This window comes from Chiloscyllium plagiosum, unplaced genomic scaffold, assembly GCF_037043375.1.
Source record: "Chiloscyllium plagiosum isolate Xiang-an unplaced genomic scaffold, Cpla_swu_hap1 HiC_scaffold_5, whole genome shotgun sequence".
Taxonomy (NCBI): Eukaryota; Metazoa; Chordata; class Chondrichthyes; order Orectolobiformes; family Hemiscylliidae; genus Chiloscyllium; species Chiloscyllium plagiosum.
This window is the reverse complement of record NW_028270143.1, coordinates 54,613,684-54,641,015: the sequence shown is the minus strand read 5'-3', so window position 1 is coordinate 54,641,015 and position 27,332 is coordinate 54,613,684. Positions and strand designations below refer to the sequence as shown.

Sequence of the window (27,332 nt, the reverse complement as noted above, 5' to 3'; positions counted from 1 at the left end):
AGCGTTACCATGTGATTTCACAAATGAAGTGAATAAGTGCTTTACCTTTGCAGTGCTCTAACCTGCCTGTAATAGTAAATTGGAGTTGAAGATGCCATCATGATGATTCTAATGTTAATTAGAAAACAATTCAGCAGAAAAATTAACAAGATGATTCTAATGTTAATTATAATCATCTTGTTAATTTTTCTGCTGAATTGTTTTCATTCATTTTATCGTATAATCAAATATTAAATGCTTTAGATACTAAACACAACATAACCCAGTCTGTGACCCTGTAATTTCTAAGTATTTAAAACACTGTTGTTTCAACTCAAATGCTGTTTTGGTGGTTCATATCAAAAGAATTGACATTCGCTTGTAGGGTGAAACTGTCTGTACAATAGTTTGGAAGGTGCCCATGTGATACTTGAATGTAGCAAACTTTCAAAAGAGTACTGTCTAGTCTATTAATATGCAAAGGAAAGAGGAGAGGAAAGATGAAAATTATGCTCAGCACATATTTTAGTCTTTCAGACAGTGACTGCAGTTTTTTTTTAGTAATTTATCAAATGAAACCGCTTTAACAACAAAACCTTTCTGTATTTCAGATGTGATACAGAAGCCACAAGAAGGACCTGGAGAGATGGGTAAGCCTGTAATAATTTCGAAGGAAAATCAAGAAAAAATGAAGGAGATGTTCAAAATCAACCAGTTCAATTTGATGGCAAGTGATATGATAGCACTGAACAGAACTCTGCCCGATGTTAGATTAGATGGGTAAGTGTGATGATGTGTTTTTAATGTTTTTAGTTTTCGTACATATTCTATGCGATGTAAGATCCTTTAAAACTGCATGGGGAATTGAAAGCTTATAATACTTTTAGCAGTTTTTTAAAAATTTGCTTTGCCGAATGTGGGCTTTGCCACTATGCCAGCCATTTATTGTCCTTCATTGGCGGGTGGTTACCTGTCTGCTTTAAACTGTGGTGGTCATGGGGCGATGGATGGAGCTGAGGTACACCCACAGTGCTATGCTATTTTTTCAGAACTGTACTCTGACAACAATGAACCACTTTTATCCAGCTTTAGCTTGAAGTATACTCTTTTCAAATCCAATTTACAGGACTTGAGTTTCAAAAGCAGCTACAGTTCGAATTCTATTTTTAGCTTACCCTGACACAAATGTCATAAAGGTTATGTTTAATTAGGTCTTAATTTCTTTTAGGCATCCAAGCTATACATTTTATAGCTTTTAAATTAACTAGTTTTCTGCATAACTAAGTTCCTTTTCATATTGAGCAAAGTTACAGAAGTTCAACATTTTCCATTAACTGATTGAGGTGCATGGAATTACTTGATCAGCAGTGAGATGGATCAAACATAATAGCTCTAACATTTAGTAGAATAAAAACAATAGAATTGTTACATTTCTAGAGAAAAGCTTAATATAAGGAATGTACTTAAACTTTGAGGATCAATATTTATGCCACACATGCCAGGCAATCACTGAAATTTAACCATCATCCTCTTGACAATTAGCAATGTCACTATATACAAATCCTTCCTTTTTTAATATTTTGGGTGACCGATTGACTAGAAACTAAGCTGGACTAGCTTTTATACAAGTGCAGCTTTAAGTGGTAGGAAAATATTATATCCACTCCTCGCCCAACTACCTGATTGAGAAATGGAAAAGTAAATTGACACCAGTTGGCATTCTTTTTGAAAGTATCTCATTTTGAGTAATTATGGAAAGTAAAATTTAATGTACAGTTTATTATTAATATCAGATTGTAATGTTTCCACTGAATCCTCAAAGCTTGGCATGCCAAGAATGAAAGAAACTCTTTTCCAAAATGCCTGGAATACTTTGAGAACTAGTGGATTTAACCCAGAGGATTATTTCATTGATTCGGCAGACCAGCAGAGCCATGTGCAGTATAATTACTACTTTAGTTTGTGGGGCCAATGTGAGAAAATCTTCAACAATTCAGCATGCACAAAGGGCTGTGAAGCAGATCTTCCCTCTGAGAATCAGTATGAGTGGGTCTAACCTGTAACCATGACCCAGTTCAGAAATTCAGATAGGACTTGATGTTATCTCACAGGGAAGCCAGTAGGCGAGTGTTTCCAATGTATCTTAACTAGGGAATTTCAGTTAGGTGAAGTAACAATTTTATTGAAATGATCAGACTTTAGGCAAAGTTAGGTTGGGAGATCTAAGTTAAAATTTAATAAATGAAAAATAATTAAAGCACAAACATGGTAGAGTAAGTAATATGTTGCAGCTGCAGAATGCATGCACTCATGGATTCAAGACAAACCCCTCCAGTAAAAGTTCTATAATGTCTTCAATTTAGTTTTTGTAGCAGAGAATTCCACTAAAGCTTGTATTTTTGGCAGAAGTTGTGCTCTTCTGTATGTCCTTGTTTGATTACCTAAGCTTTCCTAAGCCACGTTTTGCAGAGTTTGTTACTAATCAACTGATAGTAATTTTCTAGATAGAGATTTTATTTGTTTCAAGCAGTCTCATTAAGTGTTACTAAAAGCCAGTATGTTATCAAGGTAAACCACACAATTAAGAACACTGGTTACCAGTTGATTTATCAGTCTCTAGAAAGTGGCTAGAGCATTTTTAGTCTCCATGGTGTTGTTTGATGTTGCAAATGAATGTCTGGTGTGACAAAAGCTGCCAGTATCCTCTTCACCAATATTTTAGTACTGCTGAGAAAATATGCACTTTGTAACCTTTTATCTTGTAAATTGCCTTGGTGTTTGCAAGATAGACGAAAAACAATATACTGTGTTTTGGAGGAGAAAACTGATAGATTGGTAATTGGACTCTGGCAGATCCATTACCGTGGAGAATGCACCATTTAATTGATAACTGACAGTAAACTGCCAAGCCTTATTTTCAATTTTAAACCAAGCAGGGTTAACTCTACTCAAGGCATTGCCCTGAGAAAAGACTGCAAGGACATGTGTATATACATCGCATCTGTTTCAATTCAACACAGGTGACAGCTATTCTCTGGTTCATTTCTTTCTCCACCACATACCACAACTTTATGAAGATATGATCAGCGAAACATGTTTGTTTGCACAAGTTGGATCTTCCAGGTTCCTACATGTGCTATTAGAACAAAGAAACGTACAGCACAGAAACAGGCCCTTCGGCCCTCCAAGCCTGCGCCAATTCAGATCCTCTATCTAAACCTGTCGCCTATTTTCTGACTGTCTATATCCCTCTGCACCCTGCCCATTCATGTATGTCTAGATACATCTTAAATGACACTATCATGCCTGCCTCTACCACCTCCGGTGGCAACGCATTCCAGGCACCCACCATCCTCTGTGTAAAGAACTTTCCAAGCATATCTCCCTTAAACTTTTCCCCTCTCACTTTGAACTTGTGACCCTTAGTCCCTCACTCTGGGGCATGGGGGTGGGAAGCTTCTTGCTAACCTCATATCTATACCTCATAGTTTTGTAGACCTCAATTAGGCCATCCCCTCAACCATCGTCTTTCTAATGAAAATAATCCTAATCTACTCAACCTCTCTTCATAGCTAGCGCCCTCTACGCCAGGCAACATCCTGGTGAATCTCCTGTACACCTTCTCCAAAGCATCCACATCCTTTTGGTAATGTGGCAACCAGAACTGTTTGCAGTATTCCAAATGTGGCTGAACCAATGTCCTATAGAACTGTAGCGTGACCTGCCAACTCTTGTACTCAATTCTCTGTCCGATGAAAGAACCCAGGCTGAATGCTGCCTTGACCACTCTATTGACCTGATTTGCCACCTTCAGAGAACAATGGACCTGAACACCCAGATCTCTCTGTATATCAATTTTCCCCAGGGCTTTTCCATTTACCATGTAGTTCGCTCTAGAATTGGATCTTCCAAAATATATCACCTTACCTTTTGAACTCCATCTGCCATTTCTCCGCCCAACTCTCCAATCTATCTATATTCTGCTATATTATCTGATAGTCTCCTTAAGTATCTGCTTCTCCACCAATCTTAGTGTCATCTGCAAACTTGCTAATCAGACCACCTATACCTTCCTCCAGATCATTAATGTATATCATAAACAGCAGTAGTCCCAGCATGGATCCCTGTGGAACACCACTAGTCACAGCTCTCCATTTTGAGAAACTCCCTTCCACTACTACTGTTTCCTGTTGCTCAGCCAGTTCTTTATCCATCGAACTATTACACCCTGGACCCCATGCAACTTCAATTCTCCATCATCCTACCATGGGGAACCTTATCAAGCGCCTTCCTGAAGTCCATGTATATGACCTATACAACCCTTCCCTCATCAATCAGCTTTGTCGCTTCCTCAAAGAATTCTATTAAGTTGGTAAGACATGACCTTCCCTGCACAAAACCATGTTGCCTTTCACTAATAAGCCCATTTTCTTCCAAATGGGAATGGATCCTATCCCTCAGTATGTCACAAAGCTGGTCCTTTTTTCTAAAGGATGCTGTGTCCTTGTTTTTTTTTGAGGGTCATAAACAGGACAGGCTCTAAATCAACTGGTTTGGTACAAACATAAAAGGGTATTGAGGCTTTTTTGTTTGTACATAAACAGATGAGACTTTAGGCCAAAGCTTTTGGATTTAGAAGTAACCTGTAAAATGAAAGAGGAGTGGCCAGTCCTGGAAACAAGTTAAGTTATAGGAGTTCAGCAGTGAGCTGTATGGAAACAGGCTGCCAAACTCTCTCTCCTTCTGCCCTTCTAACTTCGACCTGTAAGCCTTTGTTTCATTTTTACTATGTTTAAGGGGTTTGTTTATTGGGACTGTTGTGCATATTCGGAACTGCATAATTAAGTCTGCTTTGGGATAGTCTGAGTTCTGTTTGTGTTCTTTATTCTATTCTTTGTGTTTCATTCCATAATTTTGTGAATAAATTTTTCTGTTTTAAAATCTGATAGTCAACCTAGCTAATTTCGGGTAATTTTCACTGTACATTTACCGAAACAAATTGCAAATTTATGATCTGGACTACCTATTTAAGAATGTTTTGAGTGGTCTGGCCTAGTCCATGATGAGGACTATCTTTTTCAGCAGCTTCCCTACCACTAACATGAGGCTCACCGATCTGTAATTATCTGGATTATCCCTGTTACCCTTCTTAAACAAGACAACAACATTAGCAATTCTCCAGTCCTCTGGAACCTCACCTGTGTTCAGAGATGCTGCTGAGATATTTGTTAAAACCCCAGCAATTTCTTCCCTCGCTTCCCTCAGTAACCTGGGATAGATCCCATTGAACCTGGGGTCTTGTCCACCTTAATGCCTTTTAGAATACCCAACACTTCCTCCCTCCTTATGTCGACTTGACCTAGAGTAACCAAACATCTATTCCTAACCTCAACATCCGTCATGTCCCTCTCCTCAATGAATCCCGATGCAAATTACTCATTAAGAACATCACCAATTTTCTCTGACTCCATGCATACCTTTCCTCCTTTTGACCTTGAGTGGGCCAATCCTTTCTCTAGTTACCCTCTTGTTCCTTATGTATGAATGGCTTTGGGATTTTCCTTAACCCTGTTTGCTAAAGATATCTCATGACCCATGTTAGCCCTCTTAATTCCTCATTTCAGATTGGTCCTACATTCCTGATATTCTTCCAAAGCTTAGTCTGTCTTCAGTCGTCTAGATCTTATGTATGCTTCTTTTTTCCTCTTAACTAGTTTTACAATTTCACCTGTCAGCCATGGTTCCCTAATCTTGCCATTTCTATCCCTCATTTTCACAGGAACATGTCTCTGCTGCACAGTAATCAATCTGTCTTTAAAAGCCTCCCACATATCGAATGTGATTTTACCTTAAAACAGCTGCTCCCAATCTACAGTCTCCAGCTCCTGTCGAATTTTGGTATAGTTGACCTTCCCCCATTTTAGCAGTCTTCCTTTAGGACCACACTTGTCTTTGTCCATGAGTATCCTAAAACCTAGGGAATTGTGATCACTAAACCCAAAGTAATCCCCTACTGAAACTTCAATCACTTGGCTAGGCACATTCCCCAACACCAGGTCCAGTATGGCACCTTCTTGAGTTGGACTATTTACACACTGCTAGAGAAAACAAATTCTGCTCCATCTAGGCCTCTAACACTAAGTGAATCCCAGTCAATGTTGGGATAACTAAAATCTCCTATCATCATCCTATTGTTCCTACATCATCCCATAATCCATTTCCATAGTTGTACTTCTATCTCATACTTGCTGTTGGGAGGCCTGTAGTACAGCCCCAACATTGTTCCCACACCCTTCCTGTTTCTGAGCTCTGCCCATTTTGTGTCACTGCTCGAGTCTTCCAATACTGCCCTCCTTCAGCACAGCTGTGATATCCTCTCTGACCAGTAATGCAACTCCTCCACCCCTTTTACCTGTCTCTCTATCCTGCCTGGAGATTCAATATCTGGGATATTTATTTGCCAATCATGCCCTTCCTTCAACCAAGTCTCAGTAGGGTGTAGGACCATTCGGCACAGCCACTTTGGCACGAGCGATTCGGCACGGCCAGTTTGGCGAAGCCTGTTTTGGCGCAGACCCATTTAGGCACGGAACTGTTTCGGTGCAGCTCATATCTATTCCTTTTCAGGCTTAGTTACAAGCATTAATGGAAGCAATAAAAAGAAAAATAATGTTTATCCTCTTCAGTAAAAATGTTAAAAAGAAAATAAAAATGAAAGAAATAAGGTAAATACGAAAAATCTGAAATATGACATTAATCAAAATTATGGGCAATCCCTCATAAATACTCAATGTCATTTCTCTCACTAAATCTTCTTACAAGTGTCTGTATTCAATCAAAAACGTAAATACCGCCATCGTATGAGCACTTTTCCTTTCCATGTTTTGACGACAAGATTATTGATGGCATTTTAATGGGTTATATTTTATTTTAATAATAACTACAAAGTACAGAATAACTACAAACTACTGAATAACTACAAAACAGTTCTGCGCCAAAACAGGTTGCACCAAACCGGCCGCGCCGAATCGCTCGTGCCAAAGTGGCTGCACTGAATGGTCCCACTCTGGTCTCAGTAATAGCAATAACATCATTCTCCCAGGTTAGAGTTCCTTTTGATATTAACTCACTAACTTGCCATTATTTTGTTTACATTCCAGTGCTCAATGGTATTTGTACTTGGTCTCTTAGCTGCGGTTAGAGCCGTGTAAGAACAGTAACTCTTGGGCCTTTGGACATCACTTCTATATCCTTAGCATTTTCTTTCCTAGTTTGAGGAGACCTTGGCACATACATAACTATCCCCTCCCATGCCTGGTTGCATGCCTGCTTTTTACTCTCCCATCTTCTATTTTTTACAGTTTTGATGGGGTGATAGAAAATGAATTAGAGTTTGTGGACCACTTCCCGACTATCAGTCATCTGCTTGGTTTGCAGTATTACCTTCTAGTTTTCTATGACAGTTCAGAACAGTAGAAGATGTGAGATTTTAAATCCTTCATGGAGAATTATTTCCTTCAGGATCTTGTATATCATGTCTGTCTTTTAATGCCTGCATCCAAAGATCATAATTATTTTGTTTTACTAACTCGAATTCAATATAAGCTTGCCTCAGGGGCCAAATTTTATGCATCAAAAATAGCTTTTCTTTGACACCTCAAACTTTTGAAGCACCTGATTTGTGTGAGCATTGTACATTTTTCATCTGTCCTTTTCCTTTGTTTAGTGATGTACTCAAAAGGTTTTTGTTTTTACAATACCTCTGTATCTCTTTCATAAACCTTTTGAAAGACTGGCACAAATTTGAACTGCTCCCCACTGGGTATTGGGTTGAATTTTCTGTCTGGCTCACTGTCATTCTGTCTTTTGCTCAGTGTCTTGTTTATCCTTTTCTCTTTCCTAATGAAATTCTAATATCAGCTTTTTTTAAAGCTTTTCTGTTTATCTTCCTTTACCAGTATTATTGCCCTGTTTTAAATTAAATATCTGCACTTCTTTGTATCCTGCTGTGAGCTTTTGTTTTACAGCCATGTTAAGAAGGGTGCAGTGCCTTTCTGTAGCCCTTCTATTCCATGGGTCACCTGGTATCAGATACAGTCTGCTATATGCATTCACTTGCCTGGATGGCTCGTTTGCATTGTAGAGTAATGCTAACAGTATGGGTTTAAATTCCACATCAGCTGATGTTACAAAGAAATACTTCATTTTTCTCAATCTTCCCTCTCACCTAGGGCATGGTGATCTTTTAGGTTATCTCTAATGAGAAAGCAGCATATGTCCAGTAGGGTTATGGTAACTTAAAAATTTGCTTGCTTAATTTTAAAGAAACATGGATGATGGATTTTTTTTTCTTTAATAAGCTAGATTATTGACTTATAAACAATGACTATGCAAACTGGCTAATAGACTTTATATTTCTCATATTATAAACTTATTTCCCCCTAAATTGTCCGTGCATTATCCACTCATTCATATTGGGGAGAAAAGAATTTCTCTTTGCAGAAGTTCAATTGTGGAATGAAAAAATGAGGTTGGTCATTAAGTCTTTTTCTCTTCAAGATAAAAATAATGTGTGGAATGTTGAGATGATAGTTAGACTGACAATCTAGTGCATGAAGACAAGTATCACCAAACTGTCAATAATCTCTAGGATCTTTTGCTAATATAGTTTGCTCAGGAAATTAGGCTTCCAAATGCTCTTCAGGAAAACAATCTGAGTTCAGACTGGACCAGGGTCGAGATACCAGTGGACCCACAACAAGACATATTTCAGAAACAGGAGAGCTGAGCTGAGCAGTACTTTGCTTCCACAGGTTGGCCACCAACTGAAAATCTAAATGTCGAAAACAGAAGCTGCAACCTAACAATCATTAACCCAAGCAGGGTGTCTGCAATTAAACAGCAGTTATCGCAAGATGTATGACTTTCAAAAAGTGATTATATTTAAAAAAACACATTCCATCATCTTTGTATTAGCCTCTTTAAAAACAACCAAGCTAAGTATCCACAATATTTCAAACTCGACTCTGCAAACATTTATGAAAAACGAAGCCACCAAAACAGTACAAAGACCAAGTTGGCTAAAGTAAACTGGGAACTTGGATTATAGAATACATCAGTAAAAATGCATGACCAGGCATGTAAGGAGCTATTTCATAACACTGAGCAAAAATGTTTTCTAATGAGAAAGCAAGACACTTACACTTGGTTAAATAAAGAAGTTTTAAGGTAATATTGAATTATAAGAAAAACATGTCTGCCAAGTTTAGTGGCAGATTAGAAAATTGTATAGAATATTAAATAAAGTAAATGATTTAAAGAACGATGATCAATTTAGAGTATGATTGAAAGCTAGTCATAGAGATATGGAGAGTAGAGATTCCTGTTTACTCTTCTTTAAATAGGAAAAGAATAATTAGTGTTGATTCCCTAGCAAGTGAGTCGAGGTAATTAATAATACGGAAATAATAAATGAATTGAACAGACAATTTTTATCTGTCTTCACTGAAGAAGATAAAAATAAAACCCCAGAAATAATTGTAGATCAAGAAAGGGAGGGAGGAATTTAAAACCTTGATCACCAAGGAAAAGGTACTAAGAAGATTATTTGAATTGAAAGCTGGCACATCTCCAGGTGTTGATGGATGTCATCCTAGAGTCTTAAAAGGAAAGTGCCAGCTGACATTGTAAATGTTTTTGTTTTAATTTTCCAAAATTCTGCAGATTCTAGAATGGTCCTATCAGATTGGGGAATAGAGCATCTAATTCCTCTATCCAAGAAGGAAATTACTGGCAGACTGAACATACAAAACTACAGGCCAATTGATTGGGAAAATGTTGGAGTCTGTTATTAAAGAGGCTATGCCATGACAACGAGAACATCTCAATGCACTCAGCAAGCATCCATGTAGTTTTGTGGAAGGGAAATTGTTTGAATAATTTAGTAGAGCTCTCTTGAAGGAGGAGTAAGCAACATGGATGAAAGGGGAACCTGTGGATATAGTGTACTTTTATTTCTAGAAGGCATTTAATGAGGTGCCACATCAAAGGCTACTCCTCAAAAATAGCTCATGAAGGAAGGGGTGACATTATTATTCTGGATTAGTGGTGCTGGAAGAGCACAGCAGTTCAGGCAGCATCCAAGGAGCTTCAAAATCGACGTTTCGGGCAAAAGCCCTTCATCAGGAATGGAGTCATGGGTATAAGATTGATCAGTTAACAGGAAATAGTTTAGGCACAAATGTGTCATTTGGATTGGTAATTTGTAATGAGTGCATAGGGGTAAGTGCTGACTGCTCAACTATTTACGATCTACACCAAAAGTTTTAATGACTGAACTAATGTGGGTTGCTAAATTTGCCACTGATGCAAAGAAAAATATGAAAGTAAATTGTGAAGAGGAGTTGAGATTGCAAAGGGGTATGGATGGGTTAAATGAATTGGAATACACTTGACAGTTGGAGAAAAATATGACCTTGTCCATTTTGGCAAGCAGGCGAGAAAACCTATTATTTGAATATAGGGAGATTGGAAAACTCAAGTACTGAGGTCGTTCTGGTACATGCATATAAAAATAAAAATGCTGGCACAGAAACTGTTAGAAAATCAAAATGAATGTCATGGTTCTGACAAGTGAAATGGAATCCAAAAGCAAGGATGATTTGCTAAAGTTGTATGTTACACTTGTAAGGCGACATGTGGAGGACTTTGTATAGTTTTGCTTTTAGAAAGTACATCATTATATTAGCTGTTCAAAGAAAATGCAGTCAATTGATTCTTTTGAATGAAGAGTCAAAAAGTGTGGTGCTGGAAAAGCACAGCCAGTCAGGGAGTATCTGAGGAGCAGGAGAATAGAATAAAGAACTTTTCTACCTGTGTGAAAGATTAGAACTAGGAGGCAGTTTAAAAAATGAAGTCTCCCAGTTAATGAGGACATGAAGAGAAATGTGGAACTCTTTTACAATTTGTGATCGAGGCATCCAAGATCAGTTATTTGTAAAGTCCAGTTAGGATCAGTTAATAAACTTTGAGGATCATTGCAAGTTTTAATTTCACTGTTTACAAATCTGATTTGGTCTGGCATGTTATCCATGTCATAACAGTACATATGAATTAGGAGAGGTATCAAGGCATATTGATTAAACATTTTCAATGCTGAGCTTGATAGATCCTTAACTGATAAGGGAGTCAAAAGGGGTAAACAGGAAAGTGGCGTTGAAGTCACCAACAGATCAGTAATCATTTTATCAAATGACAGAGCTAGCATAAGTGACCAAATGGTCTATACCTCTCCTAATTCATGTGTACTGTTATGACATGGATAACAAGCCAGACCTCAAAATTTATTAATTGATCCTAACTGGACCTTATAAATAACTGATCTTGGATGCCAAGTTCATGACTTGATCAAAAAATAACAATTTAACATTATTAATGTAAATTTTAGCAGAACACAGACTAATAGCAAGGCAATCTAATCAACAACTATCATCTAAGTTCAATCTTTTTTAATCACCAAGCACCACGTGCACTCAGATGACACAATTAAGGGATAAATTTAAAAAGAAAATTAGAATCTAAGTTGCCAGTTCAATAACCACTTCAATGATGAATTGGATTTCATGAAACCCAATAAGTTGTATTACAGTCACATAGAATGGTGTCTGTATTGAATTCCAAAATTACCTGTCACTGCTAATAGCTTCTACAGATCTCCAGAAATGTTTCCTTATTTGTTATGGGCTGGGGTTCTTTTCTTATAACTTTCAACAAGTTGATAACTGGAGAATAACTAGAGAAAACAAAACTTAAATGTCCATCCAACAGCTTCCAAAGCAACACTGCCACCTATCAAAGAGCTGAATCAGAAACTAGTTCACCTGTTGGTTTCCTTTTCCTTTTCAACATTGTGTGGATGGCTAGCCAGCATCCTCCTCCCTTTCGTTGACCAATTCAATGTCCAACCAGTTGCCAGTCTTTGAGTATAACATCATCAGTGTTAGTTTGTTGATAGTGTTCTTAAAGCAGTAATCAATTTGCTTTAACTTGCTAGGCCAGTTTGTAAACATCTTTCTGGTTTTGTCTTTTGTTGTGTCCTTTTATTTGAAACGGGTATTGTTCAAAGTTTAACTCTTAACTGCAATTCTCTGTTCCATAACAAACATAAGGGGGGAAAAAAGATGGCCTCAATGGAACAGAAACCAGAGAAACTAAGCAGAAATTTACTTTTCTGCAGAACTTTGTTATTCTGATTAATTTTCTACATTAACTATTTCAAAGGATTGTTTTATTTCAAAAATCAAAACTGCTTCCTGATTGTCCTTTTTGCAAAGAACAGTAATTATTGAAGTGCTACATTTATGCATTCCAGTTTGTACATTTTTGTTCCATTTGTACACTTCTACTAATATTACCAGCTGAATTTTATGCATATAATGAATACTCATTTGCCACCGTTGTTTGCTTATTTGGAATAGAGATGACAGTACATGGCAGTAAATTAAATGAAATAAATCAAAACTTACCAGTTTTACTGGTTGTTTACTGACATTGTTATTTTGAATATTGCATAGAGCTTAAAACTTCTGTCCACAACTCTTCTAACTTTGACACAAATTTTAGTTGTAGTTCTTCTTTGATGTCAATTTTAGATCTCCATCATTTGATTTTAATACCTGGGACTTACATGTACTTAAATGATTTGAAAGATGATAAACATTGATTTAAAGTGGCTGTAGCAATCATCTGATTGCAGGTTAATCCACCTTTGTGAAATCCATTTAAGGTAAACCATGATAAGGTGAGCCCAAATTAATGTTGTCAAAAAACATTGAAATGCAAATCTGCATATCTTGCTTTGATTTGCACGTTTGTGGATAAGTTTTGTATGTTAGAGATGAAAGCATCACCCTCACATTATCCAGCTCAAAACGGTGATCTCAGATGTGAGAGTGCATGAATAAGCAGTATTTCAAGCAATTGGTTTGACAGACATTACCTTTTACCTAAAACAGGATTTTTCTTTTAACTATCAGAGCAATTTATTATCTGTAAACATGGTTTGGGATACTTCTAAAATATTGAGCTATACTTCTGATTTCCTTCACGTAAGGATCAGTAAGAAAAAAGATTGAAATGAGATTGCCTAGAAATGGTCCATCTATTAGCAATTTGTCCACTGAACCTTTTACTGGTTTTTCACCAAATTTAGTTTCCTCCTTCAGATTCATGAAAGTGGAAACTGAAAATTTTGGAAACTATAATCTTTTGTTCTGTAAGTAAGTACTGTTTATTAAGGAAATTGAAAGAAGTACCTTGTTTACATTTCAGTTCTTCTCACAAATCATTTCCTCTAGCCAGTTATTGGATTCTCTTAAAAGATGAGCTGTTTGTAATCATTTTCTATTGTATAAATCAATTTTTCATTGCAATAGAAATGCTGGACAAATTCAATTTCAATCTAATTTTCTCTTCTAGAAAATACCAGAGAAGTCTTTTCTCACGTTGAATGACTACACTGGAAATTATGTTCATCTGCAGCCATATTTATCTTGAGGACAACTCCACAGCCAGTCTTTGACTGCTTCTCTAGCTCCTGCCACTTGGGTCACTTGACCTACTCTCTAAAAGGGGCAAGGTTCCCCCTCTTTTATATATATATTGGGTGTAAGTTTTAATCTTCTTTGCTTGTATGAGAAGAGCCTGGAGCTTGAAGACTGATTGATTGAACCAGGATGTTACGGGGAAGCCTTCCTTCAGAATACTGGATGGCAGAATGTAGTAGTGACATCATAACAGATCATCCTGTTGTCTCCAGTCTATCTGGAGGTTGGTGGGCTGGAAGGCAAGGGCAGGTGTCAACTTAACATGGTCCTGAGTGGAAGGGAAAGATATGAGAGCAGAAGTGTGGGAAATAAGATGAGCATAGTCGAACCATATCAGACACATTGAATTGGGAGCATCATTGAGGAGAAAGGAAGACAAGGTGCTTTCCCTATTAGAGGTTGGCATCTCCAGAAAAGAAGCAACAGAACCTGAAACTGGAGGAATGGCATAGTTTTCAATGCTTGGGTACAAAACTAGGTCTCAGTTTGATATGGCATTTATCTCACGAGTGCGTCAGGCTAAAATATTCATGAGTTGTGAATTCACAAATATTGTTTCATCAAGTGACAATACTAATATTTTTTTCACCTTTTTTCTTAGTGCTGAGATATTGAAGTTTGAATAATGTGTTGGGTATCATTTGTCATGTATCTGGTTCTGTCAGTTGGTGTTTATGAATTAATGATTTTTGCAATTGCACAAGTATGTTTAGGTTGAGGAACTAACTAGTATTTCATCAATCCATGAATTCCCGTTTAATGTTAAATTACATCTATAATTTCTTGCTTTTTGCCTGCTTCTCGTAGTAAAAACCAACATGTTCTTCAAAACTCACTTTTGTAAAGCAAACTTTGTTTTAACCAGCAACTTATAAATCAGCACACTCGATAAACTGGCAAAAAATATGTACCTCAAATACTGCAAAGTTTACTGTATTATTGCGATCTCCACAATGTCAGAGTAGTCAGTTGAGGATATGACTGAGAAAGCTCTCTTCCAATAAATTTTATTTAAGGCAAAGTTGCATTATTTTAGTGATTTATGCTGTAAATAAAATATAGCAGTGATGTGTACATCCCCAGCATTACATTTCTATTACTTAACGTGTGTTTTTGCATGAATCATGTGGATCTCTGGATCAATTAACAAACTCCTGGTCCCAAAGGTGCTGATTAATAAAACTTAGTTTTGTAACTTCTTATCACATTAGCCCACGATGCAAGGGATATCATATTAATATAAAAACCAAGAACTGTAGTTACTAGAAATCTATAACAAGAACAGAAATTGCTGGAGAAACTCAACAGGTATGGCAATATCTGTGAACAGAAAACAAGGTTAATGTTTCAGGTCCAGTCACCCTCCTTCAGAATGTATAGTAGTTTGGAAAGGGTGATTTCATATGCTAAACATAGTGGGAGGGATGTGCTTTTTTCCCTCCATGGCTTACTATCAACCATCCCTTTGTCTGCCTAACTGTTTGTTTTTCTTTGAGTTCTGTCTCCACTTATCTGCTTTCTCCTTGTCTCCACCCTGCACCCCACCCCGACCTCATGTCTTCAGCATATAGACCATCTTTTCTGAGCTATCAGTTCTGATGGAGGGTTACTGGACCTAAAATATTGATACTGTTTCTCTCTTGATAGATGCTGGCAGAGCTGCTGAGTTTCTCCACCAATTTCTGTTTGTCATTCTTGCAATGAGAGGATTAATTCATGAGCAAAGGATGGACAGACTGGTCTTTTAACCATTGGAATTTAGAACAATTAAAAGTAACGTTATTGAAACTCAGAAGCTCAAAATGAAGAGGCAAGTTTACTGGGTTGAAATTGTGGTTAAGGCAAAAAATAACTAACACAGTTTAGGAGTAAGCAGTCTCCTTTATAAGATAAAGATGAAAATCTTTTCTGTGAATTTTTGTCTGCTGAATTCTCTTCTCCAGAAAGAAATGGAGGCTGTCATTATAACTTTACCTTGAATAATTCATAGATATTTGCTAAGCGACTGAGTCTGGAACTTTGGGAAGCAGATAGGAAGGTGCAATTGAGATCGATCATGATCTTATTGAATGGCAGAGGGCCATGTGGCTAATCCTGCTTCTAAGTTCTACATTCCTCTCTGATCTCAAAATATTCCTGTACAATGAATGGAATATCAGCCCAGATTAGAAATTAAACCCTGAAACATAGCTTGCACTTTCATTCTTCTGATTTGGAACCAGGAGTGCTAATCCATGTCATGCATGTTTCTGCAATGCACTAATCTCATATTCTGCTCTGGTTTGAAATCTGTATTTCCCACCATAGGAGACAAATGGTTACCTACTTTACTTAACATTTCTTTGGTCTAACATCTGATGTGGGATCCATTGCAAGGACGCAGTGCAATATACTTCACTGGGAGTGTCAGAGTGGACCTGTACACAAGTCGTGCCCCTTTTACAGCACATTCTGCCATTTCCCACTTAAAGATACAGAATTTAAAAGTATGACAGCCATTTTGAGTAGTTGTGGAAGGTAAGTTAGTGTGCATGGTACATGGGTGAGGGAGTAGAGTGCCAAGTAAGCAGGTGAGAGGTTAGGGTGGTGTTGATTTTATAGTTAGCAAGGAGTTTGAACAGCTTGTTCAAACTAGTGTTTCCTGGGTAATTAAGGTAAGTCAGTCTCCTCTTAAATCTCCAACTGTCAGAGTTTGCATGCAGGGTAATTTCCAGCAGTTTAATCTTCCCAGGCAATTCCAGCAAACTCCTTGCATTGGTTCTCCCGAAAGCAAGTAATCTATCACTCGTTGTAAGCACTTTACACAGCTGCTAGATCAAGTGGTTGTAGAGGGAGAGTTTTTTTAATTTACTGATGGGACGTGAGCTTTTCTGGCTAGACCAGCATTCATTTCCCATCCCTGAGCCATGAGTGTGCACAAGTGGCAATTCGGCCAGCAGTATGTAGCTGATTTGTCTGTGGAATAATGTATGAATAATATAAGAAAAAGCCATCAGATCTCCTCCAGTTCTCAAACTCTATTCTCTTCCAAAAAACATCACTAAGACTGAAGAAAGTCAGTTTATGTCCCCTTCATTTGCCGTAAGCTGTGATCTTTAATAAGTCAGATCTTTTATAAATGTGCACTCTGTGCCTCTGAAAACTAGCTGAAGCATCCAGAGGAGGAAGACCAAGAAGAAGTTTCTAAACAGCACCAAAACTATTTCAGTAGATCCTGTTAACAGAGACTACCGAATTACTTTCCAGTTTTCCCTCCATCAATAGTACCCATGACTTTTTTTCCTATGTGTATAAAGGGAAGTTTATAAGGGGGTTGGAGTTCTAACTAGTAAATTAATGCCAATTGGATCAGAGAAATATAGAAAGGGCCGTTTGGCCCTGTGAGCCTGCTCTGCCAATCGGCATGATTGTGGCTGACCATCCATCTCCATCCCCTGTCTTGCTTTCTCCCCATAGCCTTTGATCCCTTTAGCCCTAAGAACTACATCAAGCTCCTGAAAAATATTCAATGTTTTGGCCTCAATTACTTTGTGTGGCAGAGAATTCCACAGGCTCATCACTCTCTCTGGATGAAAAAATTCTCATCTCCGTTCTAAGTGTCCAGTCAAGTAACCTTGAAACGTGACCAATGGCAATGGACTCCACGGTCCTCAGGAACATCTTTCTTGCATTTACTCAGTCTAATCCTGTTAAAGTTTTATAGGCTTTTGAGATTCTCCACCTTCATTCTTTTAAACTCCAGCGGACATAATCTTAATTGATCCAGTTTCTCTTCAGGTATCAGCTCTGCCATCCTAGGAATCAATATGGCAAACTTCATTGCACTCTCACTGTAGCCAGAACAATCTTCCTCCAATAAGGAGACCAAAACTGCACACCGTATTCAAGGCTCTGAACAATTGCAGTAAGACCTCTCTGCTCCCTGTACTCCAAGTCTATCATTATGATAACTAACATAGAATGTGCTGCGCTTCCTACTTGCTGTATCTACATGCTTTCAGTGACTGTTGTACAAGGAAACCAGACTATCTACAGATAATCTGCCTTCTTGTTTTTGCTACCTAAGTGATATTCTCCTATTTATTCACATTATACTTTGCTATGTTTTTGCCTACTTATACAAATTATTCAAATCACACTGAAACATCTCTATATCCTCCTCACCATCCCACCCAACTTTGTGTCATCTGCAAACCCGGAGATATTACATTTAGTTCCGTCGTCTAATCATTAATATATTTTATGTACAATTTGAGTCCAAGCACTGATCCCAATGTACTGTGCGAATCATTAGCTGCTGCTAGGCAAAGCGCCCATGTATTCCTGCAGTGTTTCCTGTCTGCCAACCAGTTCTCTATCAGTGTGTGGACACCATCCCCAGTCCCATGTGCTTTTTGATTTGTTTACTGGTCACTAGAGTCATTTATTTGTAATAAATAGTGATTCTTGTATGTACAAATATCTGATCCATGCTTTGTTAACGAGAGTCTAGAAGACATGTAAATTGGAAATTCTAGACTGTTCAAAAACTTGAACATTTTTGACTCTGAGAATAGTGGGTTTGATTTTCAACATGTAACCCATGTATGACATAAAGGTAAGATGAAGATTAGGCCTATTTAGTTTTACCTGTTCGGAGAACTATTTGAACACCAATTGATGTGCAGCTGAATTTGGCTGCTCTCTGTTTGACTTTTACACATTTCCGGGACATTAATTACTGTCAGCTAAATAAATTACAAATAATTAGCAGAATCAGCCCTTGAAGCCTTTTTGCCATTCAGTATGATCATTCAAATAAGTACCTGTTCGCAATACCCACAATTTATATAGATTTTAAAATTTTAACCAAGTTTTTTTCTTGTTTCAACCTTTTGTATCTTTCTCCTAGCTTTTCATTCATGCCCTTCTCTTGTGTGCTTTCTGTAAATGACGTGAATTTTTTGATGCCCACTATGTAATATGCTTGTAATATGTTTGTAATGTTTATTCCTGGGTCATGATCAAGAGGAATATGGGTCTTTTGTGTTACCAGTAGGGACCAGAAGGTGATGTGACCAAATGGACCTGTATTCACCTTTCCACACCTTTTTATATTGACTCTACGTCTCTCTTTCCCTTTCACCCCAATTAGCAACATCATTGTTGTTTGCATTGGTCTTCCATGCCATCTACTCCCCCAACTCCTCCTTCACCTCTGTTGGAAGTATGAAAGCCCCACCATTTTCCAACTGCTTCCACTCTGAAAAAGAGTCTTATCAGACTCAATGTTAACATTAATCTTTTTCTCAATAAATGCTGCCAGACTTGTGGAGTTTCTCCTTCGTTCTCTGATTTATTTCAGATTTTCAGTATCCACAGCATTTTGCTTTTATTAAGTAATTTTTGAAGAGCTAGCCAATTGAATGACTGCCTCCAGATGCTCTGACCATGTAATGACATAGGATGGTCTCCACTATTTGGAGGGCCAATAGGAACCTCTTCAATACAACCAACCAAATTGAAAGAGGGCTCCTGAAGGTGGGTGTATTCATGGAGACGTTGCTAAAGCAAACTCTTTCACAGCCTGTAGCTATGGCCCTCTGACAATTGTAGCTCAGATTTAATTAATTGGGGCTTTGATCTCCATTCTGCCACTGGTATATATGCCTCAGCTGATTTCAACTTCAGTTGACAACTGGTTCATTATCATCCATTGGTTTTCCCCCATTGTCCCCTCAATCCAAACTCGATAATTTGTCTTAATATGGGATCTTGAGAACAGACTGGCTTTCTGGCTGGCGACAGGAAAATAAGGCTCCCCATCACTTTGCTTTATTTTCTCCTTCTCTCCAAGTACGTTAAAGAATTAAGTTCCTAACAGAAGTGGTACATGGTAATTTAGCTGTTATTTTTGAAATGAATCAATGACCAGGTATCATCTGCAAGTCAGGAGTGTAACTGAATGCTCTCTACTTCCTGGATGAGTGCAATTCCAGCAACACTCAAGAAGCGCAACACCATCCAGGACAAAGTAGCCTGCTGATTGGCACCTCATTCATCATCTTGAGTGTTCACTCCCTTTTGTCACTGACACACAGGGTAACATCTTATAGATGGTACAATTGATACAAGAACTCCTTTCAATAATGCCTTTCAAACCCCAACCTTTCCCATATATGGCCATATTATCACCTGCAAGTTCCCTTCCAGGTCAAGAACCGTCCTGACTTGGAAATGTATTAACATTTCTTCAGTATCACTTGGTTAAAATCCTGGAACTCGTTTCTTAAATGCACTCTGTACCCACACCAAAAACTGAGGCAATTCAAGGAGGCAGCTCACCACCACCACTTCCAGAACGATTGGAGACCAGCAAATAGTCTAGTCAGTAGCTCCAGTATCTTATGCATTAAAAAAAATGAATATTTTAAATCAGTCAAGAAAATGATCAGTAATTTTGCTGAAATAAAAGAAAATTACTGCAATTGCTGAAAATCTGAAATGAGTTCTGAAGAAGTTCTGAAATGTTTAACTTGGTTTTGAGAACATGGGAGCCAGGAAGGGGAATAAACACTTCAGCACCTTGAGCCTGCTCTGCAATTTAACATGATCGTGGCTGATAAGATCAGTCCCAACTCCTCTTTCCTGCCCACTTCCCTTAACCCTTTAACACTTTGCTAATTAAAAACTGTTTTCTCCTCAAATTTATTCAGAATCCTGGTGTCTACCCCACTCTGGGGTAATGAATTCCATAGATTCATAACTCTTTGCAAGAAGTAATACTTCCTCATCTCTATTTTAAATTTGTCACTCCTCAGCCTCAAACTATGATTTTTTTGTCTAGATTGCCCCACAAGGGGTAACATCTGCTGCACATCTAAATGTAGCTTCCTGTGTGCCTCAATTAGTGTTCCTCTCATTCTTCTAAATTTTGAGTGTAGGCCTAAATTGTTCAATTTCTTTTTTATATCTCTGGAATTAATTTAGTGAACTGCCTCCAATGCAATTATGTCCTTCCTCAAAGGAGCCAAAACTGTACACTGTACTCCAGATATGGTCTCACCAATGCTTTGTAGAGTCATAATTACACTTCCCTACTGTTATACTCTATTGCTTTAGCAAGAAATAGCAAAATTCCATTTGCCGTCCAGCTGTACCAGCAAACTAGCTTTTTGCAAGTCCTGCACAAGGACATCCAGATCCCTCTGCACTAAAGTATTTTGAAGTTTCTCTCCATTAAAATAAGTTGCCTTTTCATTCCTCCGATGAAAATGGGCAACTTCTCACTTATTCATGCTGAACTCCATCTGGAAAATTTTAGCTTATATGGATCCATTTCTAATTTTTGTTTATTCCTTGCAACTTTCCCACCTATTCTAGTGTCAGATGCAAATTTAACTTTTTAGTACATTCTTATCCCTGCATCATTAATATAGATTATAAATTGTTGGAGCCTAAATGTCAAATACTATGGGAGCCCACTAGTTACTGCTTGCCAACCAGGAGAAATACCACTTTAGCCCAATTCTCTGCTTTCTGTTAGTTAACCAATCCTCTATCCAAGTTAAAATATTAGCCCAGCCCAGTGTGATCTTTTTGTATATTAAACTTTGTGCATCACCTTTCATCAAATGCTTTCTGGAAGTCCAGGTATGTTATATCTGCAGAATTACTAGAATTCACTTTGCTTGTTACATCTGTGAAGAGCACTTTGACTTACCCTTTATAAAACCATGTTGACTCCGATAGATTGTGTTTTGAGTTTCCTCATCAGAGGTGCCGCCCATCTGCTCAGTTTCCTGAGCATTTTATATTTATTTTACTAATTCTCCTGATCGTCTTTAATGAAATGTTTTGAGAATTACCATAAGACATAGGAGTAGAAATTAGGCCACTCAGTCTGTCTAGTCCACTCTCTGCCATTCAGTTATAACTGATAGGTTTCTCAACCCCATTCTTCAGTTTTCTCCCTGTAACCCTTGATCCCCATGATACTCAGAACCTATATATCTCAGTCTTGATCATACTCAATGACCTGGCCTCCACAGCCTTACGTGGCAATGAATTCCATAGATTCACCACTCTCTGGCTGAAGACGTTTCTCCTTATCTCCATTCTAAAAGATCTACCCTTTATTCTAAGGCTGCGCCCTCAGGTCCTAGTCTCTCCTACCAATGGAAAGATCTTCACAGCATCTACTCTAAGTCATTCAATATTCTGTATGTTTCAGTTAAATCCCCCCTTATCCTTATAAACTCTGAGTATAAACTCAGAATCCTCAAACGTTTCTTATATGTTAAGCCTTTAATTCCTGGGACCATTCTGGTGAACTTCCTCTGAACATGCTCCAGGGCCAGTACATTCCTCCCTGAGATATGTGGCCCAAAACTGCATAATACTCTAAACATGGCCTTATAGACCCTCAGATGTACATCACTGCTTTTATATTCCATTCCTCTCAAAATAAATGTCATCGTTGCATTTGCCTTCCTAACTACTGACTCAACCTGCAAGTCTCTCTTGAGAGAATTCTGGGTAGAACTCCCAAGTCCCTTTGTACTTCAGACTTCTGAATTTTCTCCCCATTTAGAAAATAGTCCATGCCTCTATTCTTCCTACCAAAGTGCATGACCTCACACTTTCCCATGTTGTACTCCACCTGCCACTTCTTTGTCCATTCTCCTGAACTGTCCAAATCCTTCTGCACCCTTCCCACCTCTTCAATGTCATCTCTTCCTCTCCTATGTTTGTATTGTCTGCAAACTTAGCCAGAATGCCATCAGTTCCTTAATCTAGATCATTACTGTATAAAGTGAAAAGTTGTCCCAACACTCAGCCTTGTGGAACATCTATTGTCATTGGCTGCCATCCTGAGAAGGACCCTTTTATCCCTACCGTCTTCTTTCTGCCAGACAGCTAATCTTCTAGCCATGCTAGCACCTTGCCTCTAACTATGGGGCCTTATCTTACTCAACAGCCTCCTGTGTGGCACCTTGTCCAAAACCTTCTTGAAGTTCAGGTAGATAACATCCATTGGCACCTACTCATTATCTCCTCAAAGAATTGTAGCAAATTTTTCAGGTGTGACCTCTCCTTGATGAAATCTTGCTGACTTTATCCTATTTTACCATGCACTTCCAAGTATTCAGAAATCTCATCTTTCACAATGGATTCTCTATGTTACCCACGACCGAGGTTAGGCTAATTGGTGTGTAACTTTCCATCTTTTGACCTGCTCCCTTTTAAAATGGGTGTCACTTTAGCAATTTTCCAGTCTGCTGGGACCCTCTCTGATTGTAGTAATTCCTGAAAGATCACAAACGCCTCCACTATCTCTTCAGCTATCTCCCTTAGAACTTTGGAATGTAGTCCATCTGGTCCAGGTTATTTATCCACCTTTAAGACCTTTTTGGTTTTTCTAGCACCTTCTCCTTCGTGATAGCCACCATACTCAGTTCTGCCCCCTCACTTGAATTTTTAGGATATTATTCATGTCTTCTACCCTGAAGACTGACGCAAAGTAATTATTCCGTTCCTCACCATTTCCTTGTTTCCAATGTCACTTTCCAGTGACCCAATGTCCTCTTTTATACCCGTTTTGTCCTTTAAAAATCTAAAGAAACTCTTAGTCTTCCCTTATATTACTGGATTGCTTGCCCTCATATTGAATCTTCTCCCTCCTTATTTCTTTTTTTGTTGCCCTCTGTTTGTCTTTATAAGCTTCCCAATCCTTTGGTTTACTACTGTCCTTCCCCACATTCTATACTTTCTCTTTTGCTTTTATGCTATCCCTGACTTCCCTGGTCAGCCATGGCTGCCTCATCCTCATGCTGCTTTTTCTTCGGGATGAATCTGCTGTGCCTCCTGAATTACTCCCAGAAACTCCTGCCATGGCTGTTCCACTGTCTTTCCTGCTAGGCTTCTCTCCCAGTCGGTTCTACCCAGCTCCTCCCTCATGCCTCTGAGTTGCCTTTTATTCAGCTATAACACCATTACCTCTGATTCTGTCTTCTCCATTTTCAAATTGCAGAGTAACTTCCAAAATATTATGATCACTGGTTCCTAAGGGTTCCTTCACCTTCAGATCCCTTATCAAGTCTGCCTCATTGCAAAACACTAAATCCAGTATTGCCTGTTCCCTAGTGGGCTCCACAAGCTGCTGGAAAAAGTAATCTCATTGACATTCCACCAATTCATTTGCAATCCACTACCAACCCGATTTTCCACGCCACCTGCATATTGAAATCTCCCATGATAACTGTAACTTTGCCTTTTCTAAGCATCTTTTCTGTCTCTTGATGTATCTTGTCCCCCAGCTCCTGACTGTGTTTGGAGGCCTGTACATAACTCCAACTATGTTTTTTTTTAAAACCTTTTGCAGTTCCTCAATTCTGCACAGAGATTCTACACCATCTGAACCTACTTCATGTTTTACTATTGATTTAATTTCATTTCTTACTAATAAGGTGATTATTACCTAGTGCAAATATTTACCAAAAAGAAGAAAAATGGATGTTGGGATATATTAACAGGATAAAATATGGCTAGTTACATAAACTAATTCAAGTCAGTCTAAAGTAATATACTGTTGAGTTTCTTTAAATTGATCTAATTGGCTTTTTATATGCTTATTTGGGGAAATGAATTATGAATGCAAATATATACATACGTTTTTGACTGCTTTCTTTCGCTTTTATTTCCTGTTTTATTTCACAGGCTATGTTTACTTTAGAAATTTCATTTGGCTTTTTTTTTAAACTTACAACCTGGTGTTGAATGAGGCCATCATAAACTTTGTGTAAAATGAATCCTGTGTTCTGAGTTATAAATTATTGTTAGCTGCCATTTTCCAATATATGTTGCACTTTTATGGCTATATTATAGTTTGCAAAAGTGATGTTATCAAGGGTGGTATCTAATCCGGAATGAAAGATGTGAAATGCAAGACTAAACTGACAGTTGTGGAATACAGTTTGATTTAACTTGAGTGGGGAGAAAACTTAAATTTAGTGATGTGAATTTGGTAGAGTCCATGATTAATTGTAATTTGTGGAGTGAGCATGTTCTAATTTCTCCTGTCTCATGTACAGTTAATATCATGTAATCTTTTACTCAACTCCAAAACCAGTTACTCAGATTTGAAATATTTCAAAGATGTGAAAAAGTGGACCTGTAAGTGGGTTAGGTATTATTTTCATGCAATAATTGAAGTCTTGTATCTTTATTTTTGTAAGTAATGACAATCTATGTTCTAGCAAATGACAACTTTTTTGAATAAAAGCCTTGTAATGCGTCAGTTATCAATAGTACAATATATTCCTAAAAACACTTCTGAATTGTGATGCAGATAGGTACTATTTGTCAAGTTGGAATGTTGCTGTACTGGCATATATCTAGTCTGCTTGCCCTCACTTTTGCATTTATTCAACAAATTATGCAATGTAATTCGTAAACAAAATAATTTGAACATATTTTGTGCAGCTGAAACTGGACATGCATGTGCATTTTTGCTTATTGGACATTTCTGTCATTTAGCTATTTTAGAGGTTGCCCAGCAAGTGTTTATATAAGAGTATAAAAATTTTTTTTCTCATTACTCTGTATTCTTCTGATTTCTCTAGATGTAAAACAAAAGTGTATCCTGATGGTCTGCCAAAGACAAGTGTGGTGATAGTTTTTCATAATGAAGCATGGAGCACTCTTTTACGCACTGTGCACAGTGTGATAAACCGGTCGCCACGATATTTATTAGAGGAGATTATCCTGGTGGATGACGCCAGTGAGAGAGGTATGATAAAATTTCCAAACACATGTAGTTGTCAAAGGTTCCTAAAGAGTCAGTAAAATGTTTGTAAAGGAAGTGAGGAAACAATATATTTTCAGAATAGAGATTCTGTTTAATAGAGATAGCATTTAATTGAATAATTATCAGTTAAAACAAAATGTCTTAAGTGAAGAAAATAAATTTTATTTCACATGAGTTCACCAACAATATTTAGCTGGAGGCTATATTTCACCTTTTTACATTTATTTTCCTATTACGAAAGCTCTGTCAACTGTACGTCAATATTGTGTGTATTTATGGATATCTTACATACTTGGATATTCCATTTATTGTTAAAATATGTAGCAAACAGGTGAGCATGGTACTACAAGTAAGCAAAATAATATACACCAGCCTCAATTGTAATATTCCACTATACCTTTCATGTGGCTTGCTGACTCTACTAATGGTTCATATGGAATGTGGCAAGTTTGAATAGCTTGCACTATGCTCATCACTTAAAAAGTGATGATTTATTTTTCTTTTATGCCATTTTAGTCCTTGTAATATACTGCTGCATTTGTTGGGTCAGTTTTATAAAGTTTCTGCTAATAGTCTGACCGAATTGGAAATGCCACCTCTTGTTCTTCTAAACACTAACAAATAAAGGCCTAATCTGTTCAATCATTCTTGATGAGTCAATCCTTTCATTCCCAGGAATCAGCCTAGTGAATCACTTCTGGATAAGCTTTGATGCCATTTTAATCTTTTGTTTTAATGTGGGAACCAAGTTTCTATGAAATGCTCCAGGTGTGACCCCCAAACACTGTGTAGTTATGATAAGACTTTGCTATTTTTAAACTCTAACCCCTTACCAATTCCATTAGCTGCCATAAGTATTTTGCTGCACTTACATGCTAACCTTGTGTTTTTTGTACAGGCACACCCAAAAACCTGTGTGCTGCACTCTTCAGAATGCTCTCTCAGTTTGCATCATCTTTTGATTCTTGCTACCAAAGTGCATGACCTCATTTTCTTACATTTAAGCTTCATTGCCAAATTTTTTGCCAACTCACTGAACCTATTCATATCCCCTTGTACATTCCTTATGTTCTCATCTCCGCATGCCTTCCTACATATTTTTGTATAACATCAAATGTGAATATCTTGTATTCTGCCCCCTCCTCCTTCAAATTATTAATATAACGGTAAATAATTCAGACCACTAGACTGACTTTTGTGGCATTCCACTAGTTACGTCATTCCAATCTGAAAAAGGTGTGTTAAACACTATCCTTTATTAACCAATCATCCATGTTAAAACATTACCCCCAATACCTTGAGCTCCTGTCTTGTGCAATAACCTCTTATCTGATTGCATTCAGAAAATCCAGATCCAATGACTGCTGGTTCAGTTTTATCAACTCTGCTTGTTATATTCTCAAAGAACTCCCTGTAGCAAATTTGTTTAAGATTATTTCACTTGCAAAACGATGCTGATTTTGTTTGCTTATGTTAATCATTTCTGAATGCCCTGTTTTTTTCTTCCTTAAGAATGGACTCTAACATTTTCCAATGACAAATGATCTGCTAACTGTTGCCTGTTTTCTGTCTCCCTCCCTCCTTGAAAGAGGCGTAACATTAGCAATGTTCTAATCCACTGGAGCATGTACAGAATCCAGTGAGTTCTGGAATATTTTAACCAATGCTTCCACTACCTCTGCAATCACAACCTCCATCCAAGGGTTTAAAGGAAATCTGGTTCTGGCAACCTGTTTGCTTTTAATCCCATTAATTTATCAAATATTTTGTCCTTGTGCTAGAAACTATTAGAAGATCTTTACTGCCATTTATAATTTACATGCCTGTTATCTTTGGAATGTTTATAGGATCTTCCACCATGAAGACTAATGCAAAATATTACTTTAACATATCTGCCCTTTGTCTGTTCTCCATTTTAATTCACCAGTTGCATCCTCCAAGGTTCCACACTTAGTTTAGCT

At 37.7% G+C, this 27,332-nt stretch overlaps 1 protein-coding gene across 1 annotated transcript in view; it reads left to right on the top strand.

Annotated features, from left to right (window-relative positions):
- The window catches only part of galnt1 (UDP-N-acetyl-alpha-D-galactosamine:polypeptide N-acetylgalactosaminyltransferase 1), a 156,722-nt gene that overhangs the window by 72,935 nt on the left and 56,455 nt on the right, over positions 1-27,332 (top strand). Inside the window, exons 3-4 of the mRNA XM_043690049.2 lie at positions 591-759; positions 25,187-25,353. Coding sequence (XP_043545984.1) covers positions 591-759; positions 25,187-25,353 — 336 coding nt within the window. The remainder of the gene's footprint in view (positions 1-590; positions 760-25,186; positions 25,354-27,332) is intronic.